The sequence below is a fragment of the Rhea pennata genome, chromosome 1 (assembly GCF_028389875.1).
Source record: "Rhea pennata isolate bPtePen1 chromosome 1, bPtePen1.pri, whole genome shotgun sequence".
In the NCBI taxonomy this organism is placed as follows: Eukaryota; Metazoa; Chordata; class Aves; order Rheiformes; family Rheidae; genus Rhea; species Rhea pennata.
The window spans coordinates 84,464,699-84,479,470 of record NC_084663.1 but is presented as its reverse complement, the minus strand read 5'-3'; the positions used below and the strand labels follow the sequence as shown (position 1 = coordinate 84,479,470).

Genomic DNA, 14,772 nt, shown 5'->3' with positions numbered 1-14,772 from the left:
TCAGAGTGTTTCTGAGCTACCAGCAATTCTTGGATTATCTATAGCAATTCCAGCATTCAGCATAGCCTTTTTTCTCAGGTGAAGGATGAAAGAGCAGCTGGGAAAGGTTTTGTGACTCGCTGGTGTCTTTTTCTGAAACCAGGGACCTGGAAGTCCAAGCTTTTATGTAATAAACCTAAGAACAAGGATCAATAACCTTGTGACTGAATGGCAGCAGAAATCACCTACGCTGAGGTGAAGTTCAGGAATGCATCACTGTCTGCAGAGGTCAAAGGTAAGGAATGGATAGTTGTTAAGGGAAAAGAAACTCAGCAGAGAAGGTATTGAAGAACAAAGGATGGAGACTTTTGCTTCCTGGACTGTAGTCCTGCCTGGTCTTGACAAAATGATGATGTAGAGGAGTTTACTACTACTACCTGACCAGAAGACTAGAGGAGTTTTCAAGTGGGAGGGTCAAGGAACACTTGCAAGAGGAGAAATGGGAATCTTTAAGTGGCAGGGAGTTGAGACATGAACAAGAATGGCTAGTGGGAAGACAAGCAGTAGGTGTCAGATAAGATTTAGGAAGAAAAGTATTTTGGCTCCGCTAGTCCCCCTGGTTGTCTTACGAGCACTGGTGAATGGTAGAGGGCACAAGATGTGTGCTGTAGAGTAGTAGCACTTAGCACTGGTATGACAGAGGTAGTAGGTGCCTCTTTGCATGTTATCTAGTCTTATCTTGGGTGAGAATGGCATTTTTTGACAAGTACCAAATACTAATGGTAGAGGCTGTGGTTTATTATAAATTATCTGATCTGTCACAAAGGCAGAAGGACTCCCAGGGCAGCAAATGGCAGGAAATAAGCTCAGTCTCTACCTGGTATTCCTTTGACCTCAAAGAGTGAAGCTACAGATTGCTGCCTTTGGAAGATACAGGAATGGGGAACCAATATGTCTGCTTACAGTAGAGTAGGCATCTGCACCGTACTGAGAGATGACACTAGATGCAGAAATGTAGAGCTTTGTGGTCTTCTGTTTGGTAGTGAAATCATCCTTGCAGAATAGAGACCCAAAAATCAAAAGGAGGGAAGGGCTTGAACAAAACACCCTGAAATATACATCAGAGGAATTATCTGAGACTTGGAAGAAGATTGGCTTTTGTGATTGATGCGTATTGCTCCTGAAAAATAATTAACACACCAAAAAAAGTCTTATTTCTATTAAAAATCATGGTTACAAATTGGTGCTTTTTGTAAGCTTTGTGAAAATTTATGTCCTGTTCTGATCAGTGTACATACTGTAGTCATTATGCCACAAAATGCTGTGGAGATGTTCCATGTGTGCATCAGTGCTTCCACCCTGCTGCTGTGCAGGTCCCAGAGGACTGAAAGTGTATATATATGCACATACTCGTATATCTTTATTGCTGCAAAGGATTTACTAAGTTAGAACTTTACCTCAGTTTCACAGTTCCTACACAATGCAGGCATCAGCTTTGATTCTTCCTTGCCTGCTCTGAGATGTGAGTCATGGAAATACAGCATGAGTGTACACATGACTATCAAGCTGTCAGTGAGATTTGGATGAACTCAGATCAGCTCAGAACATGAGATCAGCTGGTGCACTGTTACAGCTAGCATTTCTATACAGTGAACTGAGAGTGATGGTAATTCAGTGTTCCTCAGGACCTCTTCTAAAGATACCTGATACAGCTGTGTTTGTTGATGCCAAGTTCATCAATGAGTTTGGATGTGTGCTACTTTCGGAAGTAGTCATGACATTTCCTCAAACTGTAAGTTTCTGGAAGTCTTGAAACTCACTAGGCATGACTGGCAGGCACACATGGCTGCTGGCTGACTTGGGAGCTTCAAACTGAATGATGAATGAGGTGTCTCCAAGCTTCACATAAATATCAGTCTCTCTTGAAATTTCTTTACTCCTGTCCTGCAGTGAGTGCTGTTGTCTCTTTCCATCTCCAGTTTGCCCCAGCTTGTGTCCCTGCCACTACTTAAAACAACTTCCTAGTAAGTGTTTACTTCTCTTTCCTTCTGACCCATTCTCCTCCTTGCTCTGAAACCTCCTTGGTACGGGCAGCGTCCTTCTGGACAAAAGCCAGGCTCTGACAAGACTGAATCTGAATGTGATCCTTTAGCTAGGCTACTGGACACAGCCCTTTGTTCTCCCACACCTCTTGCATCTAGCCTAACACTGCTTAATTTCACTATGGCAAGTCTTTAAGGCCATGTGAAGGTCTCACCCTCAAGCAGCAGCAATTGACATTGCTGGCTCACCAAAAGGGCTGGAGCTGTGGACACGGCCTCTGCATCTAGTTTCCCTGAGAGACCAGAGAGCCCTACTCTATTCCAGTCTGCTCCATTCCCAAGCTGTGTAACTTCTACGTCAAGACAGAAACTATGTTTCTTAGGCAAGTCTTCCTTGAGTCATATATTCTTGGTATGTGGGCTGACTGAAGCCGAGTTTACTATGTTGTTGTGTTTGGTGAGCTCCTTTACTTTTAGCACCTCCAAAGAAGAAGGACTGTGATCATCACACCCAGAAATACCCACCATGGCTCCCATGGTTGATCTCACTGCTGCTCCTGTTGGTGTGCATCACTCTCATCATTACTCTCTTTGGTGAGTTATGTGCAGGCTGGTTACCCAGAAGAGGGGAGAGATCTTTTCAGCAGAGTAGTGACATGTTAACAGACCTTGCCCTGGCTATAGCCACCTGAGATTGCTCAAGTAGGTCATATGCTTCTCTAGCTTTGTTGACTAGGTCATCCTGGCTAGATCTTGTGAGTCAGTGGGTGGAGGAGTCCTTGCAGGCAGCTGTGGGTTGCTGGGGAGCAGAAATACCTGTTCCCTTCCCTGAGAGGACAGCAGTTACTGCTTGTGAAATTAAGAGGCAGTCAGAGGAGAGGTGATGTTGAGAGAGTTCTTAATGGGGAGAGACAAAATAATGAAGGCAGTGATGATGTGAGAGGAGAAGGGAAAAAGTGGTAACCTTGCCTTTTTTCCTCTCTTTTTTCCAGTCAGTCACTTCTCCCATAACCAAGAAGAGCTGAAGACCTTGCCACAGAATGCCACAGAGTGGCTCTGCGTCTCAGTGATGCCACCAAGCAAAGGTCAGTAGTGCTGGCAAGGGTGCAGAAGATCTTTGGGACTTGGATGATGAAAGTCGGGGTCTGCTCTGACAGCAAGCAGCAGCAGGGGCAAGAGAGGGACACTCCAGAGGAGACATGAGAAGAGAAAAAGGAATTTCTGCTAAATGGTTAAAGGGAGCATAAGGTGAAGTTATAAGAGGGCAGGGTGGATGTGAACACTGTCAGAACAAAAGGGATAGAATACAGTGATAGAAGAAAGGTTAAAAATGGAGCAAGATTAAAAGTGCAACTCAAGCCATGAAAAAAGCAAAATTCCTCGTTCCTTGTGACTAAAAGCTTTAGAATGACTGCACAAAGAGAAGCAGTCAAACTAGATCAGCTGAATAGCTTGGGCTCTGTTATGGCAAGACCTGCGAACAAGTTAAAAGGCTTGTCATGGATTTGTGTATGCACAACTCACAGATCATACTCAACACCAATTGCAATAAATATGTGAATTATCCTTGTTTGGTCAAGCACTTCAGATGAGGAAAAATATGACCTAGGGAGGACGATTGAGTATTGTCTGTGGAGAACAGGGATCCTTGCAGTGACCACCATATCTCATCCACCCTCGGTGGCCTCTCCCCATACAGGACGAGGCTGGATGTGCTGCCCAATGGGCTGGAGATTCTTTCAAAAAAGCTGCTACTACACATCAACAGATTCTATGACCTGGAATGACAGCAAGAAAAACTGCACTGGGATGGGCTCCCACCTGGTGGTGATTGATACAGAAGACGAGCAGGTAAGTGCAGGGCTGGAGAGGTGACAAAGCCCTGGGATGTAAGTGCCAGACCCTGCAGAGGATTTGAGAGCCCTTCCTTGCCCTTGCAGTGGAGTGGGAAATGTCTTCTCTAGGTCCATTCAACACTGGTTCCCCTCTGCTCCCAACCTCACTCCACAGGGTCTACTGCCTCCCTGCTCTGCTCAACCTTGCACCTCATGGATATTACGTTCTGCCTGATTTCCAGGTTTTCCTCTCTGCATGGTTAAAAGAAGAGATTCGATATATGAGAAAAGACAATTACTACATTGGTCTGAGTGCACAGAATGTGGGCCAGTGGCACTGGGTGGACAAGACTCCCTTTAATGTGACAGCAGTGTAAGTATTTCAGAACAGAGAACATTTAGTGCAGCCCCTGGCAGCACAAGAGATTAAGAGAGATGAGAGGGTGCTTGCTGTTGTGTGTCTCTGTGAGATGACAATGTTCTGATGGGGCAGGGGAGGGCGGCATAGAACACCAGGTATAGACAGGCCTATCCCTACTGGTTCATGGTTGTTGAATGACTACTTGTGGCTTGGCTATTAATGCTGTAGGCACAGAATTGAGTATTGTTGCCACTCCCCAGCAGAAAGGACCTTTCAGAGCTCAGCAGTCTTGCCTGATCTCCATAATTCCCACAGCATGCATATATGCACATATATGCGTGTGCAGGGCCAATGCTGTGGAAAAGATGGGATGCTGGGAGGGATCTGTGGGGCTGCTACTGTGATTTGTTCTTCTGGAACTTCTTCCCCTTCCCTCTTTTGGAGGGAGACACAACCCTCTGTGGGGTGTGAAGTGCTTGGGGTAAGCTGTGGTAATTGGTTCCCCTCCCCAGGAATGAACATGGCCCTATTGTTCAGTCTGTAGAAAGAAGGCAGATTTCCACACAAAGGTTGATGCCAGTGGGATCAGCAGAGTGGGAGGAAGGATGCCTCTTCTGCCAGTGAACCAGTATCTATAATTTTTCTCTCTCCCCTCCAAGCATAGCATCCTGTTGTGGCCTTTCCCTGCAATACAGTGTAGTGCTCTACAGGCTACACTGGAAAGCAACCAGTCTATTTGTCTCTGTTTCAGGTTCTGGAGGATTGGAGAACCAAGCAATGTGGAGGAGGAGAAGTGTGTTGTAATCCACTGGAAGGAAAAAAAACATTGGAACTGGAATGATTTGCGATGTGACATCCGTTCTCCTCGAATTTGTGAAGCTGCAGCAATAACCGTTTGAAGGAGGGAATCTCATGCTGAGTAAAACTGAGAGGCTAGCAGTGAGCTGGAAACAATATAGGAATATGTTGGGAGGGGTAAAGGAAGGGCTGGAACCTGCGTGTCCACTCTCCTCGATGGGAAGATGTGAGTGGAAGTCATAACTGCCATGCATCCAGCACTTGCCAATACTCACCAGTACCCATGTCTTTCTAGAAGTACTATAAAACCTAAAATGGAAAAAAATGTTGTTGGGATGGCTTTGCCTGAGCTGTCTCAGAGGTTGCCCATGTTGTCTCATAGTGGTGAGTACGGGTTTGGCGCTAGAAGATTCAGGGAAGCATGGCAGGTGAAGGGAGTGGGCTGTACATGAACAGTACAAATACCTTCCTTTAAATGTCATTGCCTCCATTGGGAATGATACGTGAGGCCTCAGGGTCATCAAAGCAGGTCCTAGGCTCTGGTTTTGTCCTCTCCATTTGGATCTGGCAAGAGTTGGGTGAAAAGAAGTTGGGATTTGCAGAAAAAAAAAAGATGCAGGAATGAAAGACATCTTCAGAGCTGCTCCTTCCTTGGTTTCCTCGAGAGGAGATGTCTGCTTTGACCTAGGGCACACAGAGAATGTCCTCTATTTACATTGCTTTAGCCGAACAAAGCTGATTCTCTACACAATGCAAAATACAATTTTAAACAAATGAAAAGGGCCCTGAGCTGTACCCCTCCCTCTCACGCTCCCTCCCTCTCACACTCCCTTGTTTGTTCTCGCCCTCTCTTTCTTACTCTCTCTAAGCTGCAAGTCTCTTGTATAACTATGGTCAAAACAGGTTGCTGTGCCAGGATAGAGCCTTGCATCACTACTGCAATATAAATAGCATCCATCCACTGAAGTAAAACCTTTCAGAGACATCCTGGCTATATGGTGGGGTTGCTATAGCAAAAGCTTGGGAAGAAACTAGGCACAGGCAATGAGCCAGGAGATATTACGAATATTTGTTACTGTGAGTGAAAGACTTGCCTGGAAGAGTAACATAGGGTTATGGTAGGAGTCTGACATGCATATGGTTGATGAAATATGATGAGTTCTCCCCAGCAGCAAAAAAAAAAAAAAAAAAAAAAAAAAAAAAAAAAAAAAAGACCTTGAGTGCCACCCCAAGGAGAAAGTCTGTTTTCCAACATAAAACTGATCCCAGATGGCAACTGATGCAACAGACTTCCTGGGAGACACAGGCACAGCAATCCCTATAGCAGCATACCTGCCCAGGCCTAGGCGTGCTGCAGAAGAGGCAGGAAGAGGCAGCAACAAGGCTGTTGCTCTGTGTAAGGTTCTTTCCAGAAATGTATTGTGTATTGTATTGCCTTTACTTGCTCCTGAGTCTTGCTACAGACCTTTGTGGATCCTAACTTTTCTCCAGCCATTTACATTTTCTGGCCCTGATGCCCACTCTTCTGTTTGCCTCAGTAAACATCTGCCTAAACTTTCCTGACTAAACAGTGCCAGCTCCCTGCAGGATGCTACTGTATATATCCTGGCTGAGTTATTACTCTGTCCTATGAAAGTGAATCTTTTCTTTGTGTCCCAAAGAAAGTGGAGAATTTGTACTGGAGAAAAGGTAACCAAAAGATTTGGCTTCCTGAACCAATCAGTGGGAATAGTTTTGTGAATGGCAGTGGATTTGCTAAGTAAGAGTTGCTAAGACCCATGAACCAACAGTGGCAAGGTTGCTGCAACTCCGTGTCCTCACATTCAGCCAGTAGTGAGCATGGTGTATTCCCAATAGGCACATGTGCACACATACATTCAACACATACATCCAGAGCCAGCTGCACAGATCAACACAGACAGAAAACACTCATGCAAGCCCAGACAGCATGAACAGCCTAATTCTCTTGCCCTCCTGGCTGATGAAAGCCTGTTAGCTGAAAATATGTATGTATGTTGAAAATATGTAGGTATGTTTACACATATATAAAACAGGTGCCTCCAGTGGTTAGCCTTAGATGCTCAGTCTGTTCAGTAGCTGGTCTTTAGATATCCTGGTCTCCCCAGTTGCTGATGTGTGCTGATGTGTGCTAGTGATTACACATGCCTGTATATGCACCCATGTACAATATGCATGCACTTGGCTCTCCAGGTGCTGGCATGTCAGGCTCACAGGGCCCTGTGACCCATGGTTCCTTCTTAGTTGTGGAGGAAGGGCAAGAGACTATCAGCCCTAGAAGTCCATATGCAGCAGCAGTCCATGGAATTGAAGGGCTCTTTGTGTTTAGCACTATCAGAGAAGTTAAACCAGCTTCATGATTTCTGTAGCGTGTTCAGTACACCTTTGTCTCATTAAGGTCTGAATTAGGGTCTTTGAATTTTGAGCTGGGCATAACACTTGCCTTTCCAGAATGGGAAGCATTCCTTGATCACTCTAATTTGTCAAAGATGTTGGAGAGTGGCCTTTCAATGATATTGGCCTTTTCCCTCAGCACCCTCAGATCTACCATGCCCTAGTCACTTGAACCAGGGTATGTCCAGGTTAATTATGGTAATAATGTTTCCTCTTTAGCACTCTCTCCTCACACTGCCAAGTCCGAGAAAGTACTGAGCACCCCTCTTTTTTTTTGTATCATTTATCACTAGGTCACCTCCCCATTCATCAGTTGCCCACATTTTATCTGATCTTCCTTTTGCTGTGTACACACAGCAGCTGCTGTTCTTATGTTTTATACCCTGCATCAGTTTTAACTCCAGCCAAGCTGCAGCCTTCCTAATTCTCTCCCTGCATGCTCAGGTGGCATCCCTAAATTCTTCCTCAGTAACCCATTGCCATTTTCACCTCTTGTACACTCCCTTTCATGTTTGAGCTCAGTCAAAAGTTCCCTGTGCAGACAAAATGACCTCCTGCTATGACTATCCCTTTCCCTGCACATCAGAATGGACCATTCTTGTACTTCTAGGAGGTTGTCCTTAAAGATCCACCAGCTCTCCTGCATCCTCTTCTTGTCTTTTGGGGATACCTTCCAAGTGATCCTGCCTACCAGTTCCCTGAACAAGTCAACTCTACTCTCCTGAAGTCTATAGGCTTTATTCTACCTCTTGCCTTCCTCACTTCTCTCAGGATCTTCAGCTCCACCAACCTCCATGCACTACTGCCAAGGGTGCAGTCAGTCTTCACATGCTTAACCAATTCTTCCTTATTTGTGAGCAGCACTTCCAGCAGGACAACTCACTAGCTAGCTCAAGCAACAGTGTCAAAAAAAAAACAGTCTCTGAATATCCTGGGTTGTTTGTGCCCTTCATATTTCCCTTCCAGCAGAAGATGGGGTGATTCGAGTACCCCATGTTTTCATCAGGGGCTGCAATCATGAGGCTTCTTCTTGTTTCCTAAGAGGGCTCTATCTGCTTGCTCTCTTGATCAGATGGACTGTAGCAAATACCTGCCAATCTTATGACCATTGTCAGCCTCTGCTGTTCCTGACCTGTAATCCCCTGACCCATCTTCCGCTTGATTTTCATTTGGAGAAGATTTAAAGGTAGTTAGTAGGAACAAGTTAACTAATACATTGCAACACTTTCCTAACATCACAGTGGTACTTTCTTTAGACATATAGTTAGTGGTAAAACCCACTGCCTGGACAATGACCTCCAGAGAACTGTCTGGAATTGCCTTCCAGGCTATCATGACTCTTCAGACAACAGGCCGTATCCTCTCTCTGTCTTCTTGGTAGAATTTTCTTGGTGGCCTTCCTTCCCTGCATAGTGCAATGCAGGAAGTGCTGTCTAATGGTCCCGAGACACTTTCAAAAAAGATGATACTACACATTGGCTGAAGAGGTGTCCTCTTCATGCAATAAAAACAAGAACAGTATAAGGTTGGGCTCCCACCTGGTGATGAGCAATACAGAAGCAGAGCACGTAAGTGCAGGGGTGAGTGAGGGGACACAGCAGCTTCCCAGCCTTTGTGCCACAGCAGTGGCAGGACTTGGAGAGGACTTCAGAGCCCCTCCCTTCTCCTTCTTGCCTTTCCTGAAGGTTTGGTGCTGGGAAAAGGCTTCCAGAAGGATTTGCTCCATCACCTTCCCAGGGACTGAGGAGAGACTCACTAGCCTGTAACCCCCTAGATCCTCCTTTTTGAGGATAGGGGTGATACCTACTTCTGTCCAGCCCTCAGGAAATGCACCTGATTGCTGCAGCCTTTCAAAGGTGAGCAACCTCACAATGACTTCTACCAGCTCCCTCAGCACTCACACATGCATCACTATCAGGTCCCATGGATTTATGTATGTCCAGTTTGTTTAAATGTTCCCTAACCTGATCCTCCTCTGCTGAGGAGAGGTGTTCCCTGCTTTGCACTTTTCCATTGGTCTCAGGGACCTGGGATTCCTGAAGGCAGGTCTTACCAGTAAAGACCAAAGCAAAGAAGGCAGTGAATTAACTTGGCCTTTTCCTTGTCCTTTGTCACCATTTTTCCTAGTCTTCTGTTTGCGATTGATATACCTGTAGAGGCCCTTCTCATTGTCCTTCCCATCCTTCACAAAATTTCACTCTAGATGAGCTTTAGCTTTTTTTAACACCATTCCTGCACACTCAGACAATGTCTCTATATTTCTCCCAGCAAAAGATTTCTGAAGCAAAGAAAAGTCAGTCTGAAAAAAATGTATAAAAAAGCAAGAAAGCTTTTAACTGAGAGAAACAAAGTGAGAACAAAGCAGTAGTCAGAACCTAGTTTCACAGTGCCAGAAGTTGCCCTGTAACTCTGCAACCTCTGTCTAGAATTGACAGCACATCCTCCCTGTTGGATGTGGTGGGTAGGGGACTAACAGCAAGGATGGGTACACACAAAGTTAAAGCACCTGTATCTCCAACAAGAAGTGCATATAATTAGAGGAATACACACTCGAGAAAAGGGGTATGTTCTTGTAACTCACTCTTCCTATGGGGAGGAGGGGCTAGGAGGTGGGTTGTGCAATTAACCATATGAATGTATGTGTGGGGATTAGAAATTTTGGTGATTAGTTATAGAAACATGTTTAGAAATTTGTAGGTGTTTATTAATATGTTGTGTCTAGTTTTGTGGTTTTTCCATTCTATTGATGACAGTGATCCTGAATATATAGGTAACTCTTTGCCAGTTAATGACATGCTATTAACATATCAATAAGTTGCTTTTATTCTGATAAAAGCTCCAGGTCTGACCTGGTTACAGTGCCCAGGAGACTGCCTACTCCTTGGAAAAGGTTACCAGCAGACCTGGAACCTCTCTCCTTGAACCTACTGAAAACAGTCTAGCAAATCCTTCCCCTCACTGCCTGGATGTCTTGGCTGGGTTTTGTCAACTAGCAAAATGAGTCTGTGAGCCAGCAGAGGTGAGAGGAGCTCATTTGATTAATGCCTGCCCAAGGGAGGAAGTAACCAATAATTAAAAAAAAAAATAAACTGCCTGCTGATTCTCTTCTTTATGTATGTTGGATATAGTTTTCAGAACTTGTGAAGATAATGGCAAGTCTCTGGCGGAGGGGGGCTCTCAGCCAGGAGAGAGTGGACAATTCAGGAGGACCATGAATAAGGAAGAAAGGATTACAGTAGCATCTTTTCTTTCCCTTCTTCCCAGTTATTTTGTATCATCAAAGCTATGACCAATACAAGACCCTGCTCCAGAATGCTACAGAGTGGCACCTAACAAACCTGTAGGTAAGAGTGAGTGATGCTAAAAACTTCATTAGTGATGCTAAGAGCCCCACAAGAATTTACTCTGGTGTCAGCCTTTGAGGTTGGGAATGTGATTATCAGCCAGCCTTGGATTGTTTCAAAGGAGGAAGCTGAAAAATTGAGGAAAAGAAAATCCTGTGTGTACAGTGTGACTTAAGCTGCTGTGGAAACATGTCCTGGCCCAGCGGAAGAAGGTGGGTTGCTCTAGGCCTGCCTTTGATCACCCTTTCCCACTCTTTCCCTCTCTCTGGCACTCACAAACCCCTCAGCTGTTCACCTCATTGATCTAGCTGAAATCTTTACCCTTTCTGTAAGAGTTCGTTCAAGCCAGCTGCGTTCCTTGAGCTGACTCTCTAACAATTCACATAAGCATCATGATCAGTGAGAGGGACAGGACTAGGAGTGGTGAGAGGATGTAGCTACGCATTTTAGATTGGTTGGAAATCTAGGCTGGAATCACATATGAAGTGACAGCCATGACAATTGCTAGCATTCTTGCAGTTCAGGTCTCAAATCTCAGCTCGTAATTCTGTTTTCTCTTGTGTATTGTGTCCAGAAACAGTGTGAATTTTGCACAGAGGCTGACTCCTACACTGTGAGTACATCTGAGCTAGCTGTTCAGACTCCCTTTGCAGTCTGTGATAAAAAGGTGCTTGTAGGGATGATTAGGCATGGTCCACCTCATCTTATGGTGGACACTTATGGAAGGTCTGTCAGACAAGCTGTACTCTACTAATATCCAATTTGCTTTTCCCTGTAAAGAGATCATACTAAGCTCCAAGAGGCATAAGTATATCCATCAAACTGCAAACAGATCTTCCTATCCAACTTACTTAAGCACCTAGACAAAATTGTCCGGTGCTTCTTAGTCATATGGGCAAAATTCAACTTTCGTATTGTGACACTACGAATGAATGGAAAAAGTTCATGGAGCATATGATGGCCAAAAGCTATCATCCAGCAGTTTCCTCAAAGATCAAGGTGGGAGGCACAGAGACAGAGAGATCCATGTTTCTCAAACTGCTTGAACTGAGTATTTTGCAGATTTGCTGGTACTCTCCAGGGTAAGGGTGTCTCTTTCTATAAGTGTATACAGTGGTAACCCTTGAATGGCTCTAACAAATAAGAGTACAGGAAGTTTAACCAAAGCTTTGCTAGACATTCCATGCACTGGACTCAACTTTCCCTGTCTGGTGTCAAGAAGGGTATCTGAGATTCTGCACTCTGAAGACAGCTCTTCAAAGATACAAGGTTATCCAGGTCTACCTTGTAGCATGTATATGGTACGCTAGCTTGCTGTGGGCGGATTGGAGCACTGACTTGACCAAGGCGTTGTCACTGTAGGAGACTCCGTCTGGCAAGCTCCTGACCCAAGAAGACAGTTCCTGTGAGGGCTGAGATCAAGATCAAGCATCTTCGGATAGCAGGAACAAGGGTGTATCTGCTTGGTAATCTTACTGAATAAACTTTACAGTCTGTTTGCCTCATGTTTTGAGAGAGTACATGTGTGGGCTTTTTAATCCATCATGTGACTGTCTGGCAAGAAGATAGGTATCTAGGAAGATCAGGCTTCTGTAAGGAACTGTCTCTTAATCTGTATGAGTGAAGAGTTAAGCATGTGGACAATGCTTCTCTGACAGAAGTATACCTGAAAGAGTAAGAGCAAATTGATTCCTACCCTGTATCCTCAAAAGGGTAAGGCAAATACTGTGTCTCATCAATTGGAAGTTGAGCAGGCATGGCTGAATAGACAGAGAAAAGAAAAGGCACTTCAGGTGAGGATCTGGTGACAGTGGTCTGTTAGGCTGTGGATAATCTTACTGGCAGAGAATGAGAGCACTTGCCTCTGTCCAGGTTAGAGGTGCAGTTAAAACTCCCTAATACCAGGGACATCACTCTGAGATCTCTTAGATGAAAGATAGCACACCTTATTCAAAAATGTTCCCCCCAACACAGAGGACATGCTGGACCTGCTGCCCAATGGGCTGGAGACTCTTTCAAAAAAGTTACTACTATGCGTTAGCTGATGAGATATCCTGGGGTAAGAGCGAGAAGAACTGCACTGGGATGGGCTCCTACTTAATCTTCAGAAGCAGAGCAGGTAAGCGCAGGGCTGAGAGGGCTACACAGTAGCCCTAGGATGCTACTGCCAGGCCCTGAAGGGGACTCCAGAACCCATCCCTGCTCCTGCAGAGGAGCAGGGAATGTCCTCTCTGGGTCCATTCAACCTTGACTCTCCTCTGCTACGAGCCCCATCCCACAGGGATTCTTGCCTTCCCCACCCAACCAATCCTGCACCTCATGGACACTGAATTCTATCCAGGACTTCCTCTTCAGTTTGTTAGAAAGATTATTTACTAGTAGCTATGAAATAAAATACTACAAAGGCTTAACTGCTTACAGAAAAGATCAATGGCACTGGATGGATCAGACTTCATATAATATACTGGATAGATCAGACTTCATATAATGCAACAGTAATGTGAGTATCCTGTAGGGGAAAGGAAGGTCTTAAAATTGACCTCCCTTTGTCCAGCTGACTAATACATAGTGTGTAATGTGTCAGAAAGTGGTGTCTGTCCCAAGCTGCACTGTAAGTCAGGGGAGCACGACCAGTCCTCTCTTTTGCCTTAACCAGAGCTCCTGATCTCTGTTACAATAATGTTCCCTTTCTCTTCCAAAACTGTTCTAGTTGACTCTATCCTCTGCTTTCACGCATGTCCATGCATTGCCAATAGAGGAACTTTTGTTTACAGGTTCTGGAAACGTGGGTAACCCCATTTAACCTTTCCAGAAAAATATGTTGCAGTTCATGTGAAGAGAAATAGAGACTCCAACACTTAGAGTAACTGGAACAACATCCTTTGCTTCACAATTTGCCTTCAAATTTGTGAACGGGTAGCCAAATATGTCTGAAGGAAGAAACTCCACTGACCTGGAGGAGCACCCTTAAGAAGGGACAGCTGATGAGGAGCTGATGGAAAGGCTGGACTGAACCTTCAGTATGCCTTGTCTTGCGCTATCATGAGACTCCAGCTCTGAAAGACCTCAGTTTCTTGGCTCTCCTCCTAAATTTCTTTCCAAGATGAAGATCAGTCTTGGACAGAAGCCCTCAGGCTGATGTCAAGGATCTTTTTGGGCCCCTTCCCATCCCTCTTCTTCAGACACAGACCACTAAGTCTTCAGCATTTTCTTTGACTCTTTGTCTAATCATTGTCGAAACAATGAAGAAGAGACCCTCTCTCTGTTTCATATATGGAGATTGGTCCTACAAATCACTGAAGCAGAGTTTGAAAGAAGAGCATTCAGTGGAGGGTCCCCCTAAAGGGAATTGCTTATTCGTGTCCTATGTCTAAGGCTTTCTCCTTCCTTCATTTCAGAGCTCCTTGTTGCTAGCTGGCAACCTTCAGCATGTTCTGTGTTCATAAAAAATAAATAAATAAACAGTAAATGTTGATCCTGTTCTTTCCTTGAGGCTGTTTCTGAGTGACCAGTCTGCATGACAATATGGCTGCCACTACTGGTGCTAGAAAGATGTGAACAAATGCTCCTTAACATATGTAAATAGATGTCACCTACAGGGGCTGAAAGCTCCTGAAAATTGGAAGTGGAGAAAATGAAGCTAGGAACCCCTAGGAAAGGTTACTGGTTCCCACTTGTCAGGAGAGAAAGGAGAAGGATAAGCAGCTCCAGCTAGAGGATATGTCCTCTTATGGAAGATGCCTGGAAGGGATCTTCCGCCACACTGAAATTCATGGTCTGCCATTTTGGGACCTTTGTGATGCTAGACTGCCAATCTTCTAAGCCTTTAACTCCAGCAATGCCACCATTAAAGTAGAAGTGGTGGTGGTCTCAACAGGGCCTGCGCCAGCCAACAGACAATAATCACTACTTTGCCAAAGTCCACAATCTTCGATTACTTGTCTGACAGGTCACAGGCTGCCAGAGCAGTCAAAATAGCTCTTTCAGGTTGTCAGCAGCCA

General features: G+C 44.9%; 1 protein-coding gene across 1 annotated transcript; it reads left to right on the top strand.

Annotated features, from left to right (window-relative positions):
- LOC134137972 (C-type lectin domain family 4 member D-like) lies at positions 1-6,082 on the top strand. Its single transcript, XM_062571151.1, has 6 exons — positions 1-274; positions 2,499-2,615; positions 3,014-3,106; positions 3,721-3,872; positions 4,099-4,229; positions 4,969-6,082. The coding sequence occupies exons 1-6, from the start codon at positions 208-210 to the stop codon at positions 5,114-5,116; spliced, it is 708 nt and encodes a 235-aa protein (XP_062427135.1). The 5' UTR covers positions 1-207; the 3' UTR covers positions 5,117-6,082.
- Positions 6,083-14,772: the final 8,690 nt, after the last annotated feature.

Excerpts from the sequence above, each read along its gene's own strand:
- LOC134137972 (XM_062571151.1), top strand. The coding sequence starts at position 208 with ATGGCAGCAGAAATCACCTACGCTGAGGTGAAGTTCAGGAATGCATCA. Across the intron at positions 3,107-3,720 it reads AGTGATGCCACCAAGCAAAG|GACGAGGCTGGATGTGCTGC; the intron begins GTCAGTAGTGCT and ends CTCCCCATACAG. Across the intron at positions 4,230-4,968 it reads CCCTTTAATGTGACAGCAGT|GTTCTGGAGGATTGGAGAAC; the intron begins GTAAGTATTTCA and ends TCTCTGTTTCAG.